General features: G+C 37.2%; 1 protein-coding gene across 2 annotated transcripts in view; it reads left to right on the forward strand.

Annotated features, from left to right (window-relative positions):
- efna5b (ephrin-A5b) overlaps positions 1 to 21431 on the forward strand; it is a 139476-nt gene that overhangs the window by 106952 nt on the left and 11093 nt on the right. For both annotated transcript variants that reach the window (XM_056238276.1, XM_056238275.1), the window contains exon 2: positions 8592 to 8884. In XM_056238276.1, the coding sequence (XP_056094251.1) occupies positions 8592 to 8884 (293 nt within the window). The remainder of the gene's footprint in view (positions 1 to 8591; positions 8885 to 21431) is intronic.

The following is a 21431-nucleotide window of genomic DNA, read 5'->3' on the forward strand; positions in this document are numbered from 1 at the left end:
CACTTTTATGATGGATAGATGCACTTTTATGATGGATAGATGCACTTTTATCATGGATAGATGCACTTTTATGATGGATAGATGAACTTTTATGATGGATAGATGAACTTTTATGATGGACAGATGCACTTTTATGATGGACAGATACACTTTTATGATGGATAGATGCACTTTTATGATGGATAAATGCACTTTTATGATGGCTAGACGCACTTTTATCATGGATGGATGCACTTTTATCATGGATGGATGCACTTTTATGGACTTTAAAACAGAAACGGACATTCACTACCATAATAAAACTTGGAACAGCCAGGACATTTTTTAATATAACTGTAACTCTTATAATGTAAAATCATTTTTGGGTGAACTATGATGGATGATGAGAGGCTGTTCTCGTCGGATTGGCCCTCGTGTTCCCGTCACCACCCAAACTCCCAGCGGATAACGAGCTTCCAGATGCGGCCGCATATGGGACGCCACAAACATTAAGACCGCATCCCAATCTGCATTCTTTTACTGCGCACTAAAGTGTGTGCTTGTGACGGGAAACTGCATACTTCAGCATAATTAATAAGACACTACGCCAGTTTTGGGACATACTGTTATTTTGTAAAAGTTCATCTTGATCCACAGTTTCTTTCTTTTAAGATGTTTGTACACACAAATTTAATTATAAATGCTAAATTACTGGAGGGAAATCTGGCGTACATTCGTGCATATATATAATTATTTATAATATAATATAGTGCATATAATTTGGGACACATTAATCCAATATGACATTTTTACACATACACACTCACACAAACACACACAATTATAAATGCAAAATAACTGGAAAAATACATCTGACACAAATAGTATGCCAATTTATTTTATTTATTTATTAGTTTATTTATCAGGGACCATGCACAGTTCAAGCCCTGTACCAGAGTTAGCTATACGGCTAATTTACATCTGTGGTCCCCGGGCAAGGGAAAAAAAAGAAAAAAAGAAAAAGACAACATAAACACACAGTACTCACATAAAAAACAGAATACAAATATACAATATATAAAAGAGTCAATGATCACAATGATATTATATAGACACATAATTATATATTGACTATATATATATAATACACATACTATATATATATATATATATATATATATACAGTATATAAAGTATATATTTATACAGTATTGTTCATATATGTAATTTTATTCAAATAGCTGTAAAAATAAATGTTGCACGCAGAAATATTACAGTATGTCAATCATACATCTATAAAATTATATATAGTATAATATTGTGCATATATATACTTTGGGACACATTAATCCTAATCTTGCACACAGTACAGTAGGAATACAAGGCAATAGGGAGTCGGGTCTGTCAGATTTTCTTCTCTTCTGTTTCTCGTGGCGTCTCAGCGACTTCACAACGTCTCGATTCATGCGTGTGTCAAACCAGAATCGCCTCACGGGGCTTGAAGAGGTTTGCAAAACCAGACAGAGGAAGTCAAACATGTGTACAACATATGTTGACTGGTCTTATAGCCAGAAGCAGGTGAGATGGTCCATCAAACCATCAGCAGAACTTCCCTTCGCATTTAAAGACTGATGGAAATGCGTCTGTTGTTTCCATCTCAGCTCCGATGAGAACACATGCTAACCTCCCGAATGCCGTCCTGCTCCGCTGGAAACCGGCTCGCGATCAGGCCTCTACGATTACAGATATTACCTGTGCATTAGGATTTATTGAAGGCAGCTGTTGCTCATATTCAGCAGGGCTGGTGGAACAGGAGCAGGTGGAGATCTGTGTTACACACACACACACACACACACACACACACACACACACACACACACACACACACACAGACACACACACAAGTGATGATGTAAAGACAGGCTGCTGACGCTTTCTGTCACGGCTAACGCAGGTTTACACGGGGAAAAGGGTCGCGGTGGACTTCCGAATTCCTAGCGGTCCTCTGGGAATAAAGGGAACGGCTTGAGAACGCATTTAGTCTGCTGATGATCCAATACAGGACTGAGGAACTGAATTCCTGATCACAATCCTGTATTGTTCATGGAGAGATATTATGATGAGACACTTTGATGATTTTACGGTGTGTGTGTGCGTGTGTGCTTGTGTGTGCGTGGGGCCTGCTAAACTCTACATGTCCTTGTGGGGATTTTTTGGGGCCCCGTGAGGAAAACAGCTTATAAATCAAACTAAGTGATGGTTTTAGAAGATGTAGAAATGCAGAAAGTGTTGTGTGATGGGTAGATTTAGGGTTAGTGTGTGTGTGTGTGTGTGTGTGTGTGTGTGTGTGTGTGTGTGATGGGTAGATTTAGGGTTAGTGTGTGTGTGTGTGTGTGTGTGTGTGTGTGTGTGTGTGTGTGATGGGTAGATTTAGGGTTAGTGTGTGTGTGTGTAAGTGTGTGTGTGATGGGTAGATTTAGGGTTAGTGTGTGTGTGTGTGTGTGTGTGTGTGATGGGTAGATTTAGGGTTAGTGTGTGTGTGTGTGTGTGTGTGTGATGGGTAGATTTAGGGTTAGTGTGTGTGTGTGTGTGTGTGTGTGTGTGTGTGTGTGTGTCTGTGTGTGTGTGATGGGTAGATTTAGGGTTAGTGTGTGTGTGTGTGTGATGGGTAGGTTTAGCGGTTGTGTGTGTGTGTGTGTGATGGGTAGGTTTAGCGGTTGTGTGTGTGTGTGTGTGTGTGTGTGATGGGTAGGTTTAGAGGTAGGGCTAGTGTGTGTGTGTGCGTGCGTATGTGTGTGTGACTGTGTGTGTGTGACCGTGTGTGAGATGGGTAGGTTTAGCGGTTGTGTGTGTGTGTGTGTGTGTGTGTGTGTGTGATGGGTAGGTTTAGCGGTTGTGTGTGTGTGTGTGATTGGTAGGTTCAGCGGTTGTGTGTGTGTGTGTGTGTGATGGGTAGGTTTAGCGGTTGTGTGTGTGTGTGTGTGTGTGTGTGTGTGTGTGTGTGTGTGTGTGTGTGTGTGTGTGTGTGTGTGATGGGTAGGTTTAGCGGTTGTGTGTGTGTGTGTGTGATTGGTAGGTTCAGCGGTTGTGTGTGTGTGTGTGTGATGGGTAGGTTAAGGGGTAGGGCTAGTGTGTGTGTGTGTGTGTGTGTGTGTGACCTTGTGTGTGTGTGACTGTGTGCATATGTGTGTTCGTGTGTGTGTGTGTGTGTGTTCTCTCAGAAAGCTGTTAAGCGTGGTAGGCAATCACACCTGCAGGTTTTATCAGAAAGAATCTCTATTCTCTCCATCTCTCGGGCCGCCAGACCAGCGTAATGATCAGCCGTCAGACGGGTCTTCATTGAGTGTGTGTGTGTGTGTGTGTGTGTGGGCCGATTTCACTGAGCTGTGTAATTGTCAGGGAAATAGACCAATCAAGAGGCCGTATGGAAGGCCACGTCTCTCCCAAGCAGAACGTAGAGTCGGAGAAAGAAAGTAGAAGTGTCCAGAGTCGCTGCTGGGTTTATAATCAGCGTGTAATAAATGTTCTAAAGTTGGTTGATCCTCGTCTCTGATTACAGAGCGGCTTTTCCACCTCAAACTCTCTCTGAAACAGCTGGAGCAGAACAAACACGTGTAATTATCTTCATTTGACAATTAGCCTGCCCTCCATTCCCAGTTTTTAATTACTCCCTTCCGTATTACCGGAGCATCAAGGACTTTTCCTGTGTTTTTGAGGTCGTGGAGGTCGAGCGTCGTCTGCACAACTTCCCTGCCACACAATGGGCAAATAACCCAGACAAATGTATTAAAGGAATGTTCTGGGATCAATACAAGTTACAGCATCCGTGACATCCGGTCCATTACAGCAGAAAACCATTTCCACTTTGTAAAAACAAACAAAAATTGCATTTACAGTAATGCACTTACTGTGGACGTCGATGGGGTTTGGCATTTCACCGGGATACAAACTGGTTTGAAAGTATAGACATGATTTACATGTCAACGTGATAAAATCACCTAGAAACGTTGCCAGTTTAAACTTTACGGCTCTTTTTTTATATTTAAATAATGAGTGCTTTAATAAAAATACAAATTTCTGCTTTAAATCCTCCTGAATTTCTCGCCCCATAGACTTCAATATTCAGCATTTACTGTAAATGTGATTCATGCTTGCTGAAATTATTTTGAGCTACACACACTGACTGTGTTTCTTTTGAACCACAGCAATAGAATTGAATTTAAAATAGATTGTGTAAAGTCCCACTATTGCCGAGGGGTTCCTGGAAATCTGAAAATTAATGTGCAGGCGATGTGATATCAATAACAAATAAAAAACAGATTAAAACCTACAGGGACATTCCTAATATGAATAATTTTCAGAATCCTGGGGGTTCAAAAGAAATATTGCAACTCTATTTTCTCTCCTCCGGGGAAAAAAGTAATATTCATTTTCAACAATATATTTTTTTATTTCTGCAGTTCTTGGCATAATATCTATAATAGAGCATCTACCGAATATTTGTTTTGTATAACCAATCGCACGGAGCTCAAGATGAGAGAAAAAGCTTGTGGTATTATTTATTTGTGTGTGTGTATTGAAATATTATTTGTAAAATTTCAAAAGAACACAGTCTCCTTCAATTCAGTCTGAAGTATGTCTGTGAAATGATATTTTATGGATAAGAGCAGATATATAATACATCTCTGTTGCATGCAAAATGTTAATATGTACTGAATGATTTTTTATTTATTTAAACTATGGCAGTGAACATTTACCATGGTAAACGCTGTAATAATATGCATTTTTATGCTACCATACACATAAGTTTTAAGGATCTTTAAAATGCATACATGAATAATTTTTCAGCCTTGAATATTAATATCTTGACATATAAAATGTAAATATTCGAGCAAAATAAAGATACTCTATCCTCATAATAAATCTCTGTTGCATTTTACCCTGAATGCAAAAAGATAATATTATGGTACTAAAGGATTATTCATTCAGTACCGCAATATATATAAAAAAATGCATTTACAGTAATCCATTTTATTTACAGGAATGCATTACAGTAACAGCCTAATCTACTTTTGCTGAATTTTTTTTTTTCAAAAACAAGCATGAATCACATTTACAGTAATGCACTTATAATTGTGTTAGAAATTCAGGAGGATTTAAAGCAGAAATGTGCAGTTTGTATTTTTTCAAAGCATTAATTATATACACACACACACACACAGCATGGTTTTTACATTGTGCATATAAAAAAGCATGGCTTGCATACACTTAAGTTTTATGATCTTTTAAATGCATTGATACATTAATCACTTTATTATTAATTTCTTGACATATAAAATGCATTTATTATAGTTCAAATTAAAGATAACTCTGTTGCTGACAGTAGCGATCCGATGTTTGACGTTGTTCGGCGTGTCGTGTGGATAAACTGTGGTGTGTGTTAACTGTGGGTGTGACGAGTGTGTGTGTCCTCTGGGTTTACACCTCCAGAACATCAGCAGCTCCTGCAGGGCGAGAGCGGGCGCTAATGAAGCGTGCTTTAGAACAGGATTATTAACTTTGTTAATTGAGTTGATGAAATGCACGGACACAGACTGAAATGCAAATTGAATGAGGAGATGCATCAGTGTTTTCTGCGTGCACGGGGACCATCAGTTTTGTTGTTGAACATATTTGGCCTTGACCGCTGCGCTGAGATCAGTCCAGTTTCAGTCTCTGCCCGTTTGACCCGTGATTTACGTGAGCTCTTCTGTTACAGCGAACCGTCAGAAGCACACGGCAGGCTTTAGAGGACAGACGAGTGTCAACAGCATCGGCATTCACTGCATGCTTTGAGTTCTGATTTAAGGGGAAGATAGAATTGTTTGACAAATTCAAGGATGGAGAATTTCAATTAAACGTTTCCAATGGCTGTTGAATGAAGTTTTTAGTCATTCGTTCAAAGTTTAGAATATAAAGTCGAGTGTATTTACAGGTGATGCGCGAACGCAGGGGTCAGCGACCCAAAGATGGAAATAGTGTCACTTTGACAAACATTCGTTTAGAGTCAGTCAGAGGTCATTATCTTTAACGCTTACCGTTGTTGATTTTCACATACTTTGCGATGTTTGAGAGCCAAATAAGGGCCCATGTTAAGCATTTCAGCGGTGAGATGACGGCAGATTTGCTTGTCATCCGTAAACACATCAGGCATGCTTTTGGACATGTTAGTCTCTTTTCTGATTAATGAGATCATTTCTTGTGTTGCACACTGGAGTTGTTTCAAAACATTTGGCATAGACGTCACAGAAGAGTTTGAAGCATCTCGGCTCATCTCAGTAAAATGCATTGGTTACACTGTAATTTAAGGTGGCGTAGTTACATAGGGTTTGGTTTAGGGTTAGTTACTTGTAATTATGCATAATTTACTGTTATTACTACATGTAGTAACGTGTAACTACGTTCATTCATCTAATCTCGACCCAAGGTTATTTTTGTTAACTAAAACTAAAACCATTTTCATTAGTTGAGACACTAAAATAAAATAATATGTAAAAAAAAACCTTCTCATTTTTACATAGTTTAATTTGAAGTACTAACATAAAACTAAAAACAAAATAAACTAAAACAAATAAATAAAAAGTATAGACATATTTTAAAAATGCTGTTAGTTGACACAAAAGAAAATAAATGTTACCTGAAATAAAATAAAATGTATAGAAATGTAACTTGTTTTATTTTAGGCAGTTGCCAAGACAACTTTAGTTGTAGAAGCAAAATAAGCAAAATAACCCTTACAGAAATACAATAAAATAAAATTATTAAAATTATTTTATTTCAGCCAATTTTCATTTAGTTTAACTGGAAGTAGGTCTACTAAAATAACTAAAAATAAAAAATATATTTTACAAATTTCATTAGCTGAAAAAAAAAAAAAAAAAAAAAATTGCTATCTTAGATAACATATATAAAAATGCCAAAGTAACAACCAGTACAATTTTGCAAACTTTAACAAAAATGAAAGCTAAACCAGAAAATATATCAAATTACAATCTAATTCAAAATATTGACAAAAACTACAATAGTAGTATAATAATACTATAATAACCACTCTGAGCAATTTATGAGCACAATCTCATTTTAACTCCAATCATTTCAACACAAATAATCCATGCTTCAGTCCTAACGCCCAATTTAGTTAATTCTGTGTTTGTGTTGTTAATGTGTGATGTGTTTTTAAGCATTCATGTGAATGTCACCAGTGTCAAAGAGAAATATACACTCTGTGACAAACAGAATGGACAATAAAGTTCAACTCAACTCATCGCTGTGAAAGGAAAAGCGAATATTTCTCAGAGGAGTGTGTTCTCTAACCATGGGCGTAATTTGCGTGTGTGATGGGTGGGACTGGGACATGTCCCCACCACTTTTTGCCAGGGTTGATATTGTCCCCACCACTTTTTAAAACATCTTGTGGCACTGATGTACCAATACAACTAAATAAAACATCTCTAGTTAACTAGCAGAGCATTCATTTCGCTCGTTTGTTAAATAAGACGCGTTCTAGCGCTGAAATGTGTTGTTTTAAATCAAGCTGAGCGCTCGTTGTCGTGGCGATCAGTGGCACGGATACACACAGTGTTTTCTTGTCTTCACTCGGACGCGAAATCACAAAACAAAATGCACACAAACGTGTCCCTGCTTAATATACAACCACTGATGAACATATACGAGTGCGGATTAGAACCCGGAAGTTCTACCACTTGACCATGAAAGTACACACACACACCCAGACAGCAACATAGCGTCGGCAACATAGCATCCGGGCCGTGTGGAATCCAGGTGTGCCGGATGTGGGCCGGATCTGGGCCGACGCTATGTTGCTGTCTGGAAAAACTTCGCGGATCTATGGATTTATTCACGTCAAAATTCTCGGCACTAACAATATTAGTAGCTCTCATTTAACGACAGATTAAACCCATTATTTAAAGGTAGGGTATGGGATTTGCAAAACGGCCGGCAGATTTTGAAAAATACACAACTCAAAAGGTCCTACCTTCTTTCCTCCAACGCTGGCCCTGACTCCACCCATTCGAAGAACATGGACGCGCAATCATGCACTTACTCTCTCTCTCTCTCTCTCTCTGTACCGGGGTGACTTGCACTTACTGTGACTGGGTCACGAGCTTTGAGTATGCGCGCGCAGGGGATGGGGGAGGGGGGATGGTACGACCGTTTGATTGACGCATTTTCTGTCCAATGATTCTAGGTGGTCTTGGAAATGATTGGCTGGAGTTTTTCGAGTCCCGCCCGTTCCACAGATGATTAAATTGCTTAATTTTCTTTTCAGTGCTTCTAACTCAGTGGCTGTAAGTGGGTTAGGAATAGGATTTCAAGTGATTTTGAAAAAAAATGGTCTAAAAAGAAAATCACATACCCCACCTTTAAATTGAATGGACATTGTAATGTTATTTTTCCCCTGAAAATTGTTATTGTACATATATCTGACCTCCCCCCCCCCCCCCCCCCCCCCCCCCCCCAACACACACACACACACACACATCTATCCCACCCACATTTAAAACATAGTTCCGCCACTGGTTCTAACTCATTTGTGTCTGTGTGTGCTGCAGGTTTCAGCGTGGAGACTATCACATCGACGTGTGTATAAACGACTACCTGGACGTGTACTGTCCGCACTACGAGGACTCGATCCCCGAGGAGCGAGCCGAGCGCTATGTGCTCTACATGGTGAACTACGACGGCTACAGCACGTGTGACCACACCGCCAAGGGCTTCAAGCGCTGGGAGTGCAACCGGCCTCACTCGCCCAACGGCCCGCTCAAGTTCTCCGAGAAGTTCCAGCTCTTCACACCCTTCTCGCTGGGCTTCGAGTTCAGGCCGGGCCGGGAGTATTATTACATATGTGAGTGTGACATCACTGGACACTGAACACCATAGGCTGCATGCTTTCAAATCTGAAATCTGGCAAAAACGACCTTTAACATTAATACTTTTCACACATTACAACAACAAAAAACATGACAACATATGATTTTTAAAATCATCACTAAACATTGGAGGTCGGATAGACGTGCAGATCATGTCTATATTGGGTCTATGTCTACATCTATTCGACGTCCAAACTAGGTCCACTTTTTGGGCGTCCAACCATGACCCAACTTGGACGTCATATTGACGTTCAACATTTGACCTTTGAACTGGGTCATTTTTTTTGGACGTCATTTGGACGTCTATGACAGGCAGGAAATTTACATGATATCAACATTGTTGTTATCAACATGATTTATACATATGAATACAGATTATTTATAATAATTTAAGATCATTTTCAAAATACTCCATTTGATTGTTTCAGCATCAGGTGATAACTGGAGACACACACACACACACACACACGTGTAATGCTGGAGCTCAAACAGTAGAGTGTCTGCGCTTGCAACGCCAAGGTCATGGGTTCGATTCCCAGGGAAAGCAAGAACTGATAGAAATGTAAATGTGTAAGGCAATGTAAGTCACTTTGGATACAAGCGTCTGCCGAATGCATAAATGTAAATACATGGTACAGAAAACATGTCCTCCACCCCTTTGAAACATGGGACTACAGTTATAGAAGTTAAATTTGATGTTGAAAAGACGTCCACAAACGACCAGTGGTGGAATGTAACGAAGTACAAATACTTCGTTACTTTACTTAAGTAAATTTTTCATGTCTCTGTACTTTACTTAAGTAGAATCAATAGTGCATACTTTTTACTTTTACTTCGTTACATTTTGCAGCAATTATTATACTTTCTACTCCACTACATTTCTACAACGTTCTGTTACATTTTCGTTAAATTTTCTGATCAGTTTTCCCCTGCCAAAACGTCATCCTGACCGTCCGTTCATCGCACGTTTCTGTCTCACCAGTGAAGTTTGGTTGCCATAGATATATCAACCCGGTCACACTAAATGCGTCTCTATAGCACGCAGTGTGTTTATCGTGCAATTTATATGCGAAAATTAGTTTTTACATGCATAGGAAACGCATTGGTAGGTTTAGTAGTGATGTGGGTATTATACGTTTGGTTAGGATTAGTATGGCAAGCCAAGAGGTTCAGAATTACGCCATAAATGAATCGCGTTTACAGCCAAACGCCGTCATATACAGCGTTTTAACATAATATGTGTGTTTATATATATATATATATATATATATATATTATATATATATATACCGTATATAGTAAGGGTATATAGTAAGCTTGATGTGTATATTGCCTAATTGCAAGCTTGTTCAGAAATGGTGACAAAAACTTAAAATATAACTGCTTTTCCGTCATATTGAACATCATTATATGAGTATTAGGTTGAATGAGTTAGAATTAACTGTTTTATTAATCATTAGAATATAGACATTAAGAGAATAAATTGTAATGCAAGTACTTTTACTTTTAATACTTAAAGTACATTTAAAATCAGGTACTTTTTACTTAAGTAGGGTTGTCATTGTGGTACTTCTACTTTTACTAAAGTAAATATGTCTCTGGTTATTTGTACTTTTACTTAAGTACTGAGATTCAGTACTTCCTCCACCACTGCATTTGGACTATAAATAGCCCTTACACGGAGGTCTCACAGACATCAACATTAGACGTGCGGTAGACGTCGAAAAAAGACGTCGTCTGGCGTTACAGAACAACCCCTTCAGTGGACCGAAATTGGACGTCCAAAAATGACATAGAAAAGACGTCACTCCGACGGCACATTGCGCAGTGGCTACACTGCAAAACAAAATGATGTGTACATATGTCTTGTTTTCCAGCAAACATATATAAACATTCATAAATCAAGGTACATTTACTGGAGAAACACAATGACCTCAGATTTGAAGTCTTGTTCACTCTTGAGCGGTCGATGAACGCGCCGGCGCACTTTGGTGCATTTTTTCCACATAGCAGGAAAATCGACTTAAAATACTTTTTTGTCATACAGAACAAAACTGTAAACTTTGATTTGAGTACGCCCACAATAACAAGAACGCTCGATAAACAAAGCATAAACTTAATCCGATTCATCTGCTGAAATATGATCTAAATGAAGTGAGTTTGTGCTTAAAAGAAGAACAACGGAGTCAGAAAACTGATCTCATTTTCACTGAATTGAATTAAGATTATTTTTCTGACTTCATTGGCAAATATTTTTGCACGATTGGCTGCTTTCAAATCAATCATGCTGTCATGAGGTTATGCTGGCATCTTTAAGTGCAGAGAAGAACAGCTTGGGATTGTGTTGTTTTAACTAGGAAAGGAAAGTTGTCTTTGTCTTGTTTATTTCTATAGCACTGCTAAAAACAACAAGGCTGACCGAAGTGCTTTACATAAAAAGAAAAAAAGATAAAACACACATATTATTAAATCTAACATCACAGACACCACATTTACCACATTGAATGTTGGTCTAAATTTTGTCTTTGTCTGAATGTATTATGTATGTTGCTGGTCAATTTGACCCGAATTGATTTTTGAGTTGTCAGATATACCTATCATTGTTTAGATATTTTGTGATTTCGGATCATGGAAATGCATGCAAAGTTTCAACACTCATGTGTTGTTGAATGTGGGTCCAAAATTTATGATTATGATATTTGTGGTCCAATTTGGCACACATATTTCACGGTTAACCCTTTATCCATCTGACCCTTGTATAAAGTTAAAATTCTTGGTATTGTTGTAATGCAGATTATATGGAACCTAATTGGATTGACTAAAAAAAAGACAAAAACACACAACAAAATTACTAAACCTTTAATTAAAGTGAAATCAGAAAATATATTTAAAAAAAATGTATTCAAAATATTAACAAAAAGTATAATAGTATATTATTGATAATAATCTCTCTGAGAGTTTATGAGCAGGAGATGATTTTTGCTTGTTGCTGGTCAGTTTGACCTGAATTGATTTTTGAGTTGTCTGAAATACTTGTTAACCTATCATTCTTTCTTGATATCTTGTGACCTTTTCACATTTTGGATCATGAACATGCAATGTGGTTGCAAAATTTATGATTATGATATTTGTGGTTCAGTGTGGCACACATATATATATCTCACTATATAAAAAACTAAGAAATCTGGCAAAAACAATCTTTAACATTAATAGTTTTCACACATTACTACATCAAAAAATGTAGTAAAAAGATTTTTAAAACTGTATTTAATGGCAACTCTGCAAAACAAAATTATGTTCTTCCTCAGTATTTTTGTCTTGTTTTCCAGCACAAATATATAAACATTCATAAATCAAGCTATATTTACTGGAGAAACACAATGACTTTAGAAACAGAATGAGATTTGAAGTCTTGTTCACTCTTCTGGGGTCGACGAACGTGCCGGCGCATTTTGGAGCATTTTTTCCACACAGCAGACTTAAAATACTTTATTTTTATTTGCGTACGGCCGCTCACAATAACAACAAAACAGATAAACAAAGCATCAAACTTCATTAGATTCATCTGCTGAAAAATTATCCAAATGAAGTGAGTTTGTGGATAAAAGAAGAACAAATATCTGCCAATGGAGTCAGAAATATTATATCATTTTCACTTTTTCTGACCCCGTTGGCCAATATTTTCACTTAACTTAGATTTTTCCGAAAACAAGACTCAAATCAAAATTAATTTACTTAAAAAGCTAAATTTAATAAGATATGTTTATTTTGTGGTGTATTCAAATTTTTTTTTAATTATTAATTTTTTTTTTATATAAAATTATGAATTTTATGAACAGTTTTGTAAGTATTACTTGTTTTTTTTAAACTCTTTAACACAGAAGAAATAACACACTTATTCCGTGTGTCAAACAGCAAAGGCAACACTAACACTAAGATCACGGGTTTGATTCCCAGCAAACTGAACATGCACGAATTGATGAAAACGTACGCCATCAACGCATGCATAAATGTGTTACATGCACCAATTTTTTTTTATGCTTTTAAAATGACAGTTTTAAAGTTTGTTATGAGGGTTCCAGGATCAGATAAATGTTTCGGTTTGTTCAAGCACACAACATGAGGTCATGTTATACAATAATACGACCAGAAATACCTGTCAACCCAGGTGTGTTTTGCATTTTGAACTCGATCGAGTTTTATGTGTTTAGGCCTGCATGTTTCAATTCAATTTCAAGCAGTTTCAACAGCCCTAATATAACTTTATTTCGCTCACTGTATGTGAGTGACAAAGCCCTTTGTACATTATAAGAAAATGCAATATTTTCTCTTGTTGAGATTCATTTTCAAGGACAGCATAAACAATCAGGGAGGACAGAAATCAATATGAATCAATTTTTTTTTTTTTTAAGAAAATGAAATTTGAGTGTTTCGCTGAAGGACACCTGTCTACAAGGTGAGATGAAAATACAGGCAAACCTCATTAGTTTTCCCTCATAACGTTCCTGCAGGACCTTCACATCGCCAGCGTGTCCCGAGGCCTTGTTACACCGAGAGCCGTTATTATGTGCTTGACTAGCCGGTGCTGCTGAGAACGTGAAAATCATAGAGCATATCGTTCTCCTCACGAGCATCATCCTCCCTCTCGGTCCAGAGCGAACATCTGTGAAATGCGTTTGCCCTCTCCGACTGACTCCACGGATCTGTCTGTCCGCGCTCCAGGCTTCACATCTCGGCAGCTTTTGTCTCTCTGGTGAACATCGTAATTAATATACATCATGACAGTCATATTGAGCATAATTCCAAACAGAAAGTCAAAGCTGGAGTTGAAGTGTGAAAAGCGTCCCGCTTTTAGTTGCCATATTTCACAATGACTTCAGACGCTATTATTATCTGTGTTAAGAAAGGTGATTTCACAATACAGGCAGTTCAAGATGTCAGCTTTCTCTGGCAGGAGTATTTAAGCAAATGTTCAATTAAAAACTCCTCTCCGGTTCATCCATCAAGCTTTCATTTTGACTATAATGGAAACTGTACAATTTCATTGTAATTATGTTTTATATCATGCTGACATCCACATTATTGCGCGTTTAATAATTATATTATTCAACAGATTGATTGTGCTTGCATTCACTGAACGTTTAATTGGTCAAATCACCTTTTTTACTTGACCTTGACCTTTAAGGTCAGAGAAAAAAGATTTCAAAACCTGCTGGTAGATGCAAAAAATAAAAAAAAGATTTTTTTCCATTGATGGCCATTCAAAAATTACATGTTGCAAGCAACATATAAATATATATTTTTTATGTTTATTTTATGTTTATTTTATTTTATTTTATTTGGCTGCGTAAAAGCATCTTTCTCCATTGATGGCCAATCAAAAATGATATTTTTTCTCAACAGAGACATTTTATAATTATAATATAATATTGTTAATATGTTGCCAGTGTTTGATTTTATTTATTTATTTATTTATTATAAAAAAAAAATCATTTATTTTAGGCTCAAGGCTCATCAAATTTTGAAATTATTTTGATTGGTTTGGGACTAATAGTCAAGACACGTTTATTTCTATAGAGCTTTATACAGATTGTTTCAAAGCAGCTTCACAGTAATAAAACAGTAAAATTACAGTGATCATTATTCAGATCAATTCAGTTCAATGTTGATTCAGTTCAGTTCTATAACTGTGTCAATGTTGCAAAGTTCATCAATTACGAAGCGCCTTGTTGGTGGACACACCAAGAGAAATCAATAACAAATACATTTCATGCAATAACGCAAAGTATAAAAACTAGTTCAATGAAATTAAGTTGGATTATTTTACAGTATTTCTGTTTGCTGTGTATTGTTATGTTTATTAGAGTGTGGATCAATCACAGCGCACTAGTTTAGCCAATCTTGAATGTCTGTTTTCATGGACTGTTGTTGAGTGAATAATCGCACGCGCTCTTCAGAAACAGAAGCTCATTATGGTTCAGGATCAGTGTCATTACAGAAGCTTTCAGACGGTGGTGATCCGTCTCTGGAGAAGGTGACGCTCCTCTGAATCAGTCGTAAAGCCTAAAGGTGCTACTGATAACGCCTCAGAAGAAATGCTATCGGCTCGCTGTGATTACGGCCATTTCTCTCAAACACTGACTGACATTATCACATCAGACGTCTCCAGTCTAATCGCATCAGTTCAAAGAGGACTTTTAGTGGTTCTCTTAACTGATTTATAGTCTTGTGAAGTGGGCGTACACAGCTAAAATTATTTTATTACTTTAAGTTTTGTTGTTGTTGTTTTCCAGCACAAATATCTAAACATCCTTAAATCAGTGGCTAGTTGCATAAACTTAGCCATTTTATTAAGATGGTGTCTTAAGATCTAGTATGACCCACTAGCAGTTGGTCAAGGGACGGTTAGTCTTACTTTTCGGTATCAAATAAGGCCTAACTTATGACTAACTTGTAAGACTAGTCTAAGTGGTTTATGCAACCGGTCCCGGGATACATTTACTGGAGAAGCAAAATGACTGAAGATATGATCAAAATTAAGGGATTTTATGCTTTAACAAAAAAGAACAAATATCTGCCAGTGGAGTCAAAAATAATTTAAATTCAAAAGGGAAAACTAGATCATTTTTCTTATTCCATTGGCATGTATTTGCTCTTGTCTTAAGCACAAACTCACTTCATTTTGATAAATTTTTCTTTAAACAAGACTTAATATCTGAACTAGTTTTGCTTCTCCAGTAAATGTATCCTGATTTAAGAATGTTTAGATGTTTATAAAACGAGACAGAAATACTGAGATTTTTTTTTTGTAGTGTAGTGTCAAAAAAAGACCATTTGACTGACTTGTAAAGAAATTAATCAGTCTTTTTTGATTGCATGTGGCATTTAGTGGGTATATGATTATAAACATGTAAAATAGAGTACAGTAAAAATAGATTTTTGAGTCGAACAATGAGTAGAACTAAACTGTGGGCTTAAATACAACGAACTGAACAAGAAACAGGTGCGCAAAACAATCAGTAACCATGACAACACATAGTTAATTTGTTCACCCGGGCAAACAGGAACAGGGAAAAACCAAACTAAAACACTGAAACTAAACATAACCCTTACAGTTTCTTTGTAACTGCACTTTCTGAGTGAAAATGAAGTGCTAATGCAAATTCTATTCAGTGTATGATTAAAGGCAGTTCCTCCAGAGGTTTGTGGATGTCAGATTTAATGTGAAGCAGCCTGTGTGTGTTTGAGGTGTCAGTAATGTCAGCGTGTGTGTAATACAGTCGGCAAACAAAGATATAACATCAAACGCTCCTTTTTCCTCATACATAAACCAGTCAGAGATTTGTTGTTTAATCACATGACGAATTTGTCTGTCAGCATTAGAGTTTATTGGAAATGTGGATGTACAGACAAATTGCCGCTTGCGAGATGAAAACGCCCCAGTCATGTGTGTTCTTTCAGCGGGGTCAGAGGTCATCTGGAGCTCTTGTGTTCTTCTGCTGTTATCCACTCGAGCAGGTTAATCGACACACGAGGTCAAATCAAACCCAGGGTGTAATTCATCATGCTTTTGTCTGTCAGCTCTCTCGGCGTTCGAACAGCAAGGGAAGGATTTCTTATCTCGGACACTGCGAAAATTACTTTCTTCCTCAGTGTTTCTGTCTTGTTTTCCAGCACAAACATCTAAACATGATTAAATCCAGACGCATTTTCTGGAGAAGCAAAATGACATATTTAAGGGTCGTTCACACCAATACGGAAGCGTATTGCATTCACTTGAAGAAAAAAATCTACTCTGTTTTTCTGAATTAACGAGTTAATTATCTCAGAATTACGAGATAATTTTTCATGGAAAAAAAGTTTTTGCTCTGTTTTTCTGAATTGACGAGTTAATTATCTCAGAATTACGAGATAATTTTTCATGGGAAAAACGTTTTTGCTCTGTTTTTCTGAATTAACGAGTTAATTATCTCAGAATTACAAGATAATTTTTCATGGAAATTTTTTTTGCTCTGTTTTTCTGAATTAACGAGTTAATTATCTCAGAATTACGAGATAATTTTTCATGGAAAAAAAGTGTTTGCTCTGTTTTTCTGAATTGACGAGTTAATTATCTCAGAATTACAAGATAATTTTTCATGGAAAAAAAGTTTTTGCTCTGTTTTTCTGAATTAACGAGTTAATTATCTCAGAATTACGAGATAATTTTTCATGGAAAAAAAGTGTTTGCTCTGTTTTTCTGAATTGACGAGTTAATTATCTCAGAATTACGAGATAATTTTTCATGGAAAAAAAGTTTTTGCTCTGTTTTTCTGAATTAACGAGTTAATTATCTCAGAATTACGAGATAATTTTTCATGGAAAAAAAGTTTTTGCTCTGTTTTTCTGAATTAACAAGTTAATTATCTCAGAATTACAAGATAATTTTTCATGGAAAATTTTTTTGCTCTGTTTTTCTGAATTGACGAGTTAATTATCTCAGAATTACGAGATCATTTTTCATGGAAAAAAAGTTTTTGCTCTGTTTTTCTGAATTTTTGAGATAATCAAGGATGGATTCTGATTGGCTGTCAGTGTTTTTAATATTCATAAGCTGGATGTTTCATGTGTCGTTATCGTTATAGTTTTGCTGTGGACTCTGCTATTCTTTTACATTAAGAATGATTTTCAAAACTTTATTATAGTTATCGTCCTTTGAACTGTGAACGAGCCGTAAGTCTTGTTTTCTGAAACAAATATTAAAATTAAGCTCATTTATGCTTAAAACAAGAACAAATATCTGCTAATGGGGTCAGAAAAATAATCTTGTTTTCACTTTGAATTAAGATATTTGTTCTTCTTTAAAGCACAAATTCACTTCATTTTGATACATTTTCCAGTCTTAATATCATCAAGTAATTTTGCTTCTCCAGTAAATGTCTCTTGATTTAAGAATATTTCGATATTTGTGCTGGAAAACGAGACAGGAACACTGAGGAAGAACATCACAAACGTTATTCAGTGATATTCACATCTGCAGTGTATTGAGCTGAATACAGTATGAGCTGTGTGAGTGTGTGTCTCTCAGGTCAAAGGTCAGGGCACGGGTCAGCTGACCCCCCACTGCGAAACGCTTGAGACAGCATCTTTTTCTAATATTGTGAATTTAAGGATGGATTTTAATCTCTTAAGGTCTCCAAATCCAATATTACACGAGAGATTCAGTGGATGAGAGGAGAATGAATCACGTTTTGTGTCTGACGCGAGTGGAATTGGAAAATCTGGATGTGGTTTGGAGACTCGGGAAAAGCACGGGGGGTTTATGATCTCACGTACACTTATTAAATCAGGGTTTACCTTCCCTGTGACCGTCTATCGACTGCTGGAGGTTTGATAGATGCTGTTAGTGACGCGGTCGGTGCCTTTCAGAAGTAAATGCTAAATTCCTGACTTTAGAAATCAATCAGGATGCAGAATTGGAATTTAAGGAAGATCAATTAAAATCGATATATCAACAAATTCAACTGAAACTGTTAAATTAATGAAAATTTAAACTGTTTAAAAGTGAATATATTATACTGAAAAATAGATTGTTGTATAGCCTACACTATTTTTCTTAACGAGCAAGGATGCATAAATTGATCAAAAGTGACAGTAAAGACATTTATAAATGTTACAAAAGATTCTTTTTGAAATAAAAGCTGAAAATGTCTATTTATCAAAGAATCCTGAAAAATAAAATGTATCACAGTTTCCACAAAATATGAACCGTTTTCAACATTGATAATAATCATAAATGTTTCTTGAGCATCAGATCCTCATATTAGAGTGATTTCTGAAGGATCATGTGACACTGAAGACTGGAGTAATGATGCTGAAAATCACAGGAATAAATTATACTTTATTATATATTCACATAGAAAACAGCTGATTTACATTATAATAATATTTCACTATTTTTACTGTATTTTTACTACATCTTGTATGCTGCGGGCCAATTCAATTTAGACTCACGCATTCCTAAATGCTGTATTTCGCCTGACCCTGGTTGTCATGTTAACGATGATCAGTTTAATGAGTGTCATGTATTGAGTTTATGATATTTCTGTGCATGAGCTGAGACACGCGCCTCACTTCTCCTCCAAACTCCTGTGTTTCGTCCGTTCTCCTGCCGTGTGAAGGAGCGCATCGCCATTATCAGGCCTTTCATACGTGGAACCTTTTCCTTCTCTTTGTTTTGTTCCGTCTGATCCTCTGGGTCGCAACACTTCCCGCTGTTTTCCTCTTCCTGTGTGTGTGTGTGTGTGTGTGTGTGTGTGTGTGTGTGTGTGTGTGTGTGTGTGTGACTGTAACATTCGGTGGCAAACGGCCCGGACCTGCCAGACACCATGTTACACTTACTGAGAGACACTGCCAAAGAGCGTCTGTGAGCAGATCATCTCACACACACACACACACACACATACACACTAACACACACACACACACACACACACACACACACACACACACGCACGCACGCACGCACTCACACACACTTACAAATACACACGCACACAAACACAGACACACACACACACTAACACACACACACACACACACACACTCACTCTCACACACACACACACACACACACGCACTCACACACACTCACTCACACACACTTACAAATACACACAAACACACTAACACACACACACGCACGCACTCACGCACACTCACTCACACACACATACACACACACACACACACACACACACACACACACTAACACACACACACACGCACGCACACTCACACACACTTACAAACACACGCACGCATAAACTCAAGTGCATCAGTAAATGTCTGAGGTCCTATTATAATCATTCTTTCTTGACCATCTTTCTCCATTGATGGCTATTCAAACACATCTGTGTATTCTGAATGAAAAAAACATCAACATATACAGTATATATTTATAATATTTTATTATATTGGAGAAGAAGTTCTTGGAGGCTCCTAAAATTGTGAAATTCATGTGTTTTATTGTTGTAATGACGAGAGTCTCTGGTGTCTTGTTGAAATTAAAAGCACATTAAATCACAATGTGTTCTCTCTAGATAACAGTGCAATTGGCAGAAATTAGATTGTGTGTGTGTGTGTGTGTGTGTGTGTGTGTGTGTGTGTGTGTGTGTGTGTGTGTGTGTGTGTGTGTGTGTGTGTGTGTGTGTGTGTGTGTGTGCCTACTTAACTATATTTTGGGGACAAATTTGTACCCAGAAGTGACCAACAGTTTGTACAGTATAAAAACAATTACGTATATGGAATGTCCTCATTTAGATAGCGTGTGTGTGTGCGTGTGTGTGTGTGTTTGCGTGCTCATACACAATGTGTTATATTTTTCACACACACACACACACACACACACACACATGGTTGTGGTTGCCAGGGTGTTGCTAACAGGTGGTTGGTAGGGTATTCTGTGTGGTTGCCAGGGTGTTGCTAACAGGTGGTTGGTAGGGTATTCTGTGTGGTTGCCAGGGTGTTTCTATGCAGCTGCTAGGGTGCTCTATGTTGTTGCTATGGTGTTCTGGCTAGTTGCCAGGGTGTTAGTTTCTAGTGTGTGGCTATGCAGATGCTAGGGTATTCTGTGTGGTTGCCAGGGTGTTTCTATGTGATTGTTTGGGTATTATTTGTGGTCGCTAGAGTGTTGCTATGCTGTTGGTAGGGTGTTCTGCATGGTTGCCATGAGTCTTCCTATCCAGTTAGGGTGGTCTGGGGGGGTTGCCAGGGTGTTGCTAGGGTGTTTTTTGTGCATGATTGTTAGGGGAAAATGCACCCTCAAATCTCAGTGATACACTGCAAAAAATGCTTTTCTTACTTCGTATTTTTGTCTTGTTTCCAGTCAAAATATAACAAAAATTCTTAAATCAAGATGCATTTTCTATATAAGAAAAAATACATAAGATATTTAGTCTTGTTTCCTGGGGAAAAATATCTAAATTAAGTGCGTTTTGCTTAAAACAAGAAAAATTATCTGAAAAAAAAAAATCTTTATGTCTATGTCTTAATATAGACATAAATATTAAGACCCCCCGCCCCTCAGTAAAAAAATACTCAGTAAGAAAAGCCTTTTTTACAGTGTATTCTGGTCGCTAGATGTTTCAAGTCCTTCCTTTAATGTACATCTGTCTTTGTAATGGTCTTTTTAACAACACATTTTATGTTTCATTTCACTTTAGTCTATAAAAACTAACTACATAAAATGTATGCGGTTGTGTAATTGACTAACTTAGTATGTATATGTGAAGCTGAAACACTTAAATATATTTCTCTCTCTCTCACACACACACACACACACTCTTTCATTTGCATGTACACGATGAGAGACAGAAGCACTAAAGCCGGCAGTGAGAAGGCTCTTCATCTCTGCTGATGCTCTTAGTCGAGGCTCTTTATGGATGAGGACAAATTGAGAAAGATCCGCCGCCGGCTACAGTGGAGAACAAGAGCGCTGCATATTTAATAGCTCTGCGTTCGTACGTTGTCTTTGTCAAATGA

This window comes from Rhinichthys klamathensis, unplaced genomic scaffold (genome assembly GCF_029890125.1).
Source record: "Rhinichthys klamathensis goyatoka isolate OS25496 unplaced genomic scaffold, OSU_Roscu_1.1 h1tg000514l_1, whole genome shotgun sequence".
In the NCBI taxonomy this organism is placed as follows: Eukaryota; Metazoa; Chordata; class Actinopteri; order Cypriniformes; family Leuciscidae; genus Rhinichthys; species Rhinichthys klamathensis.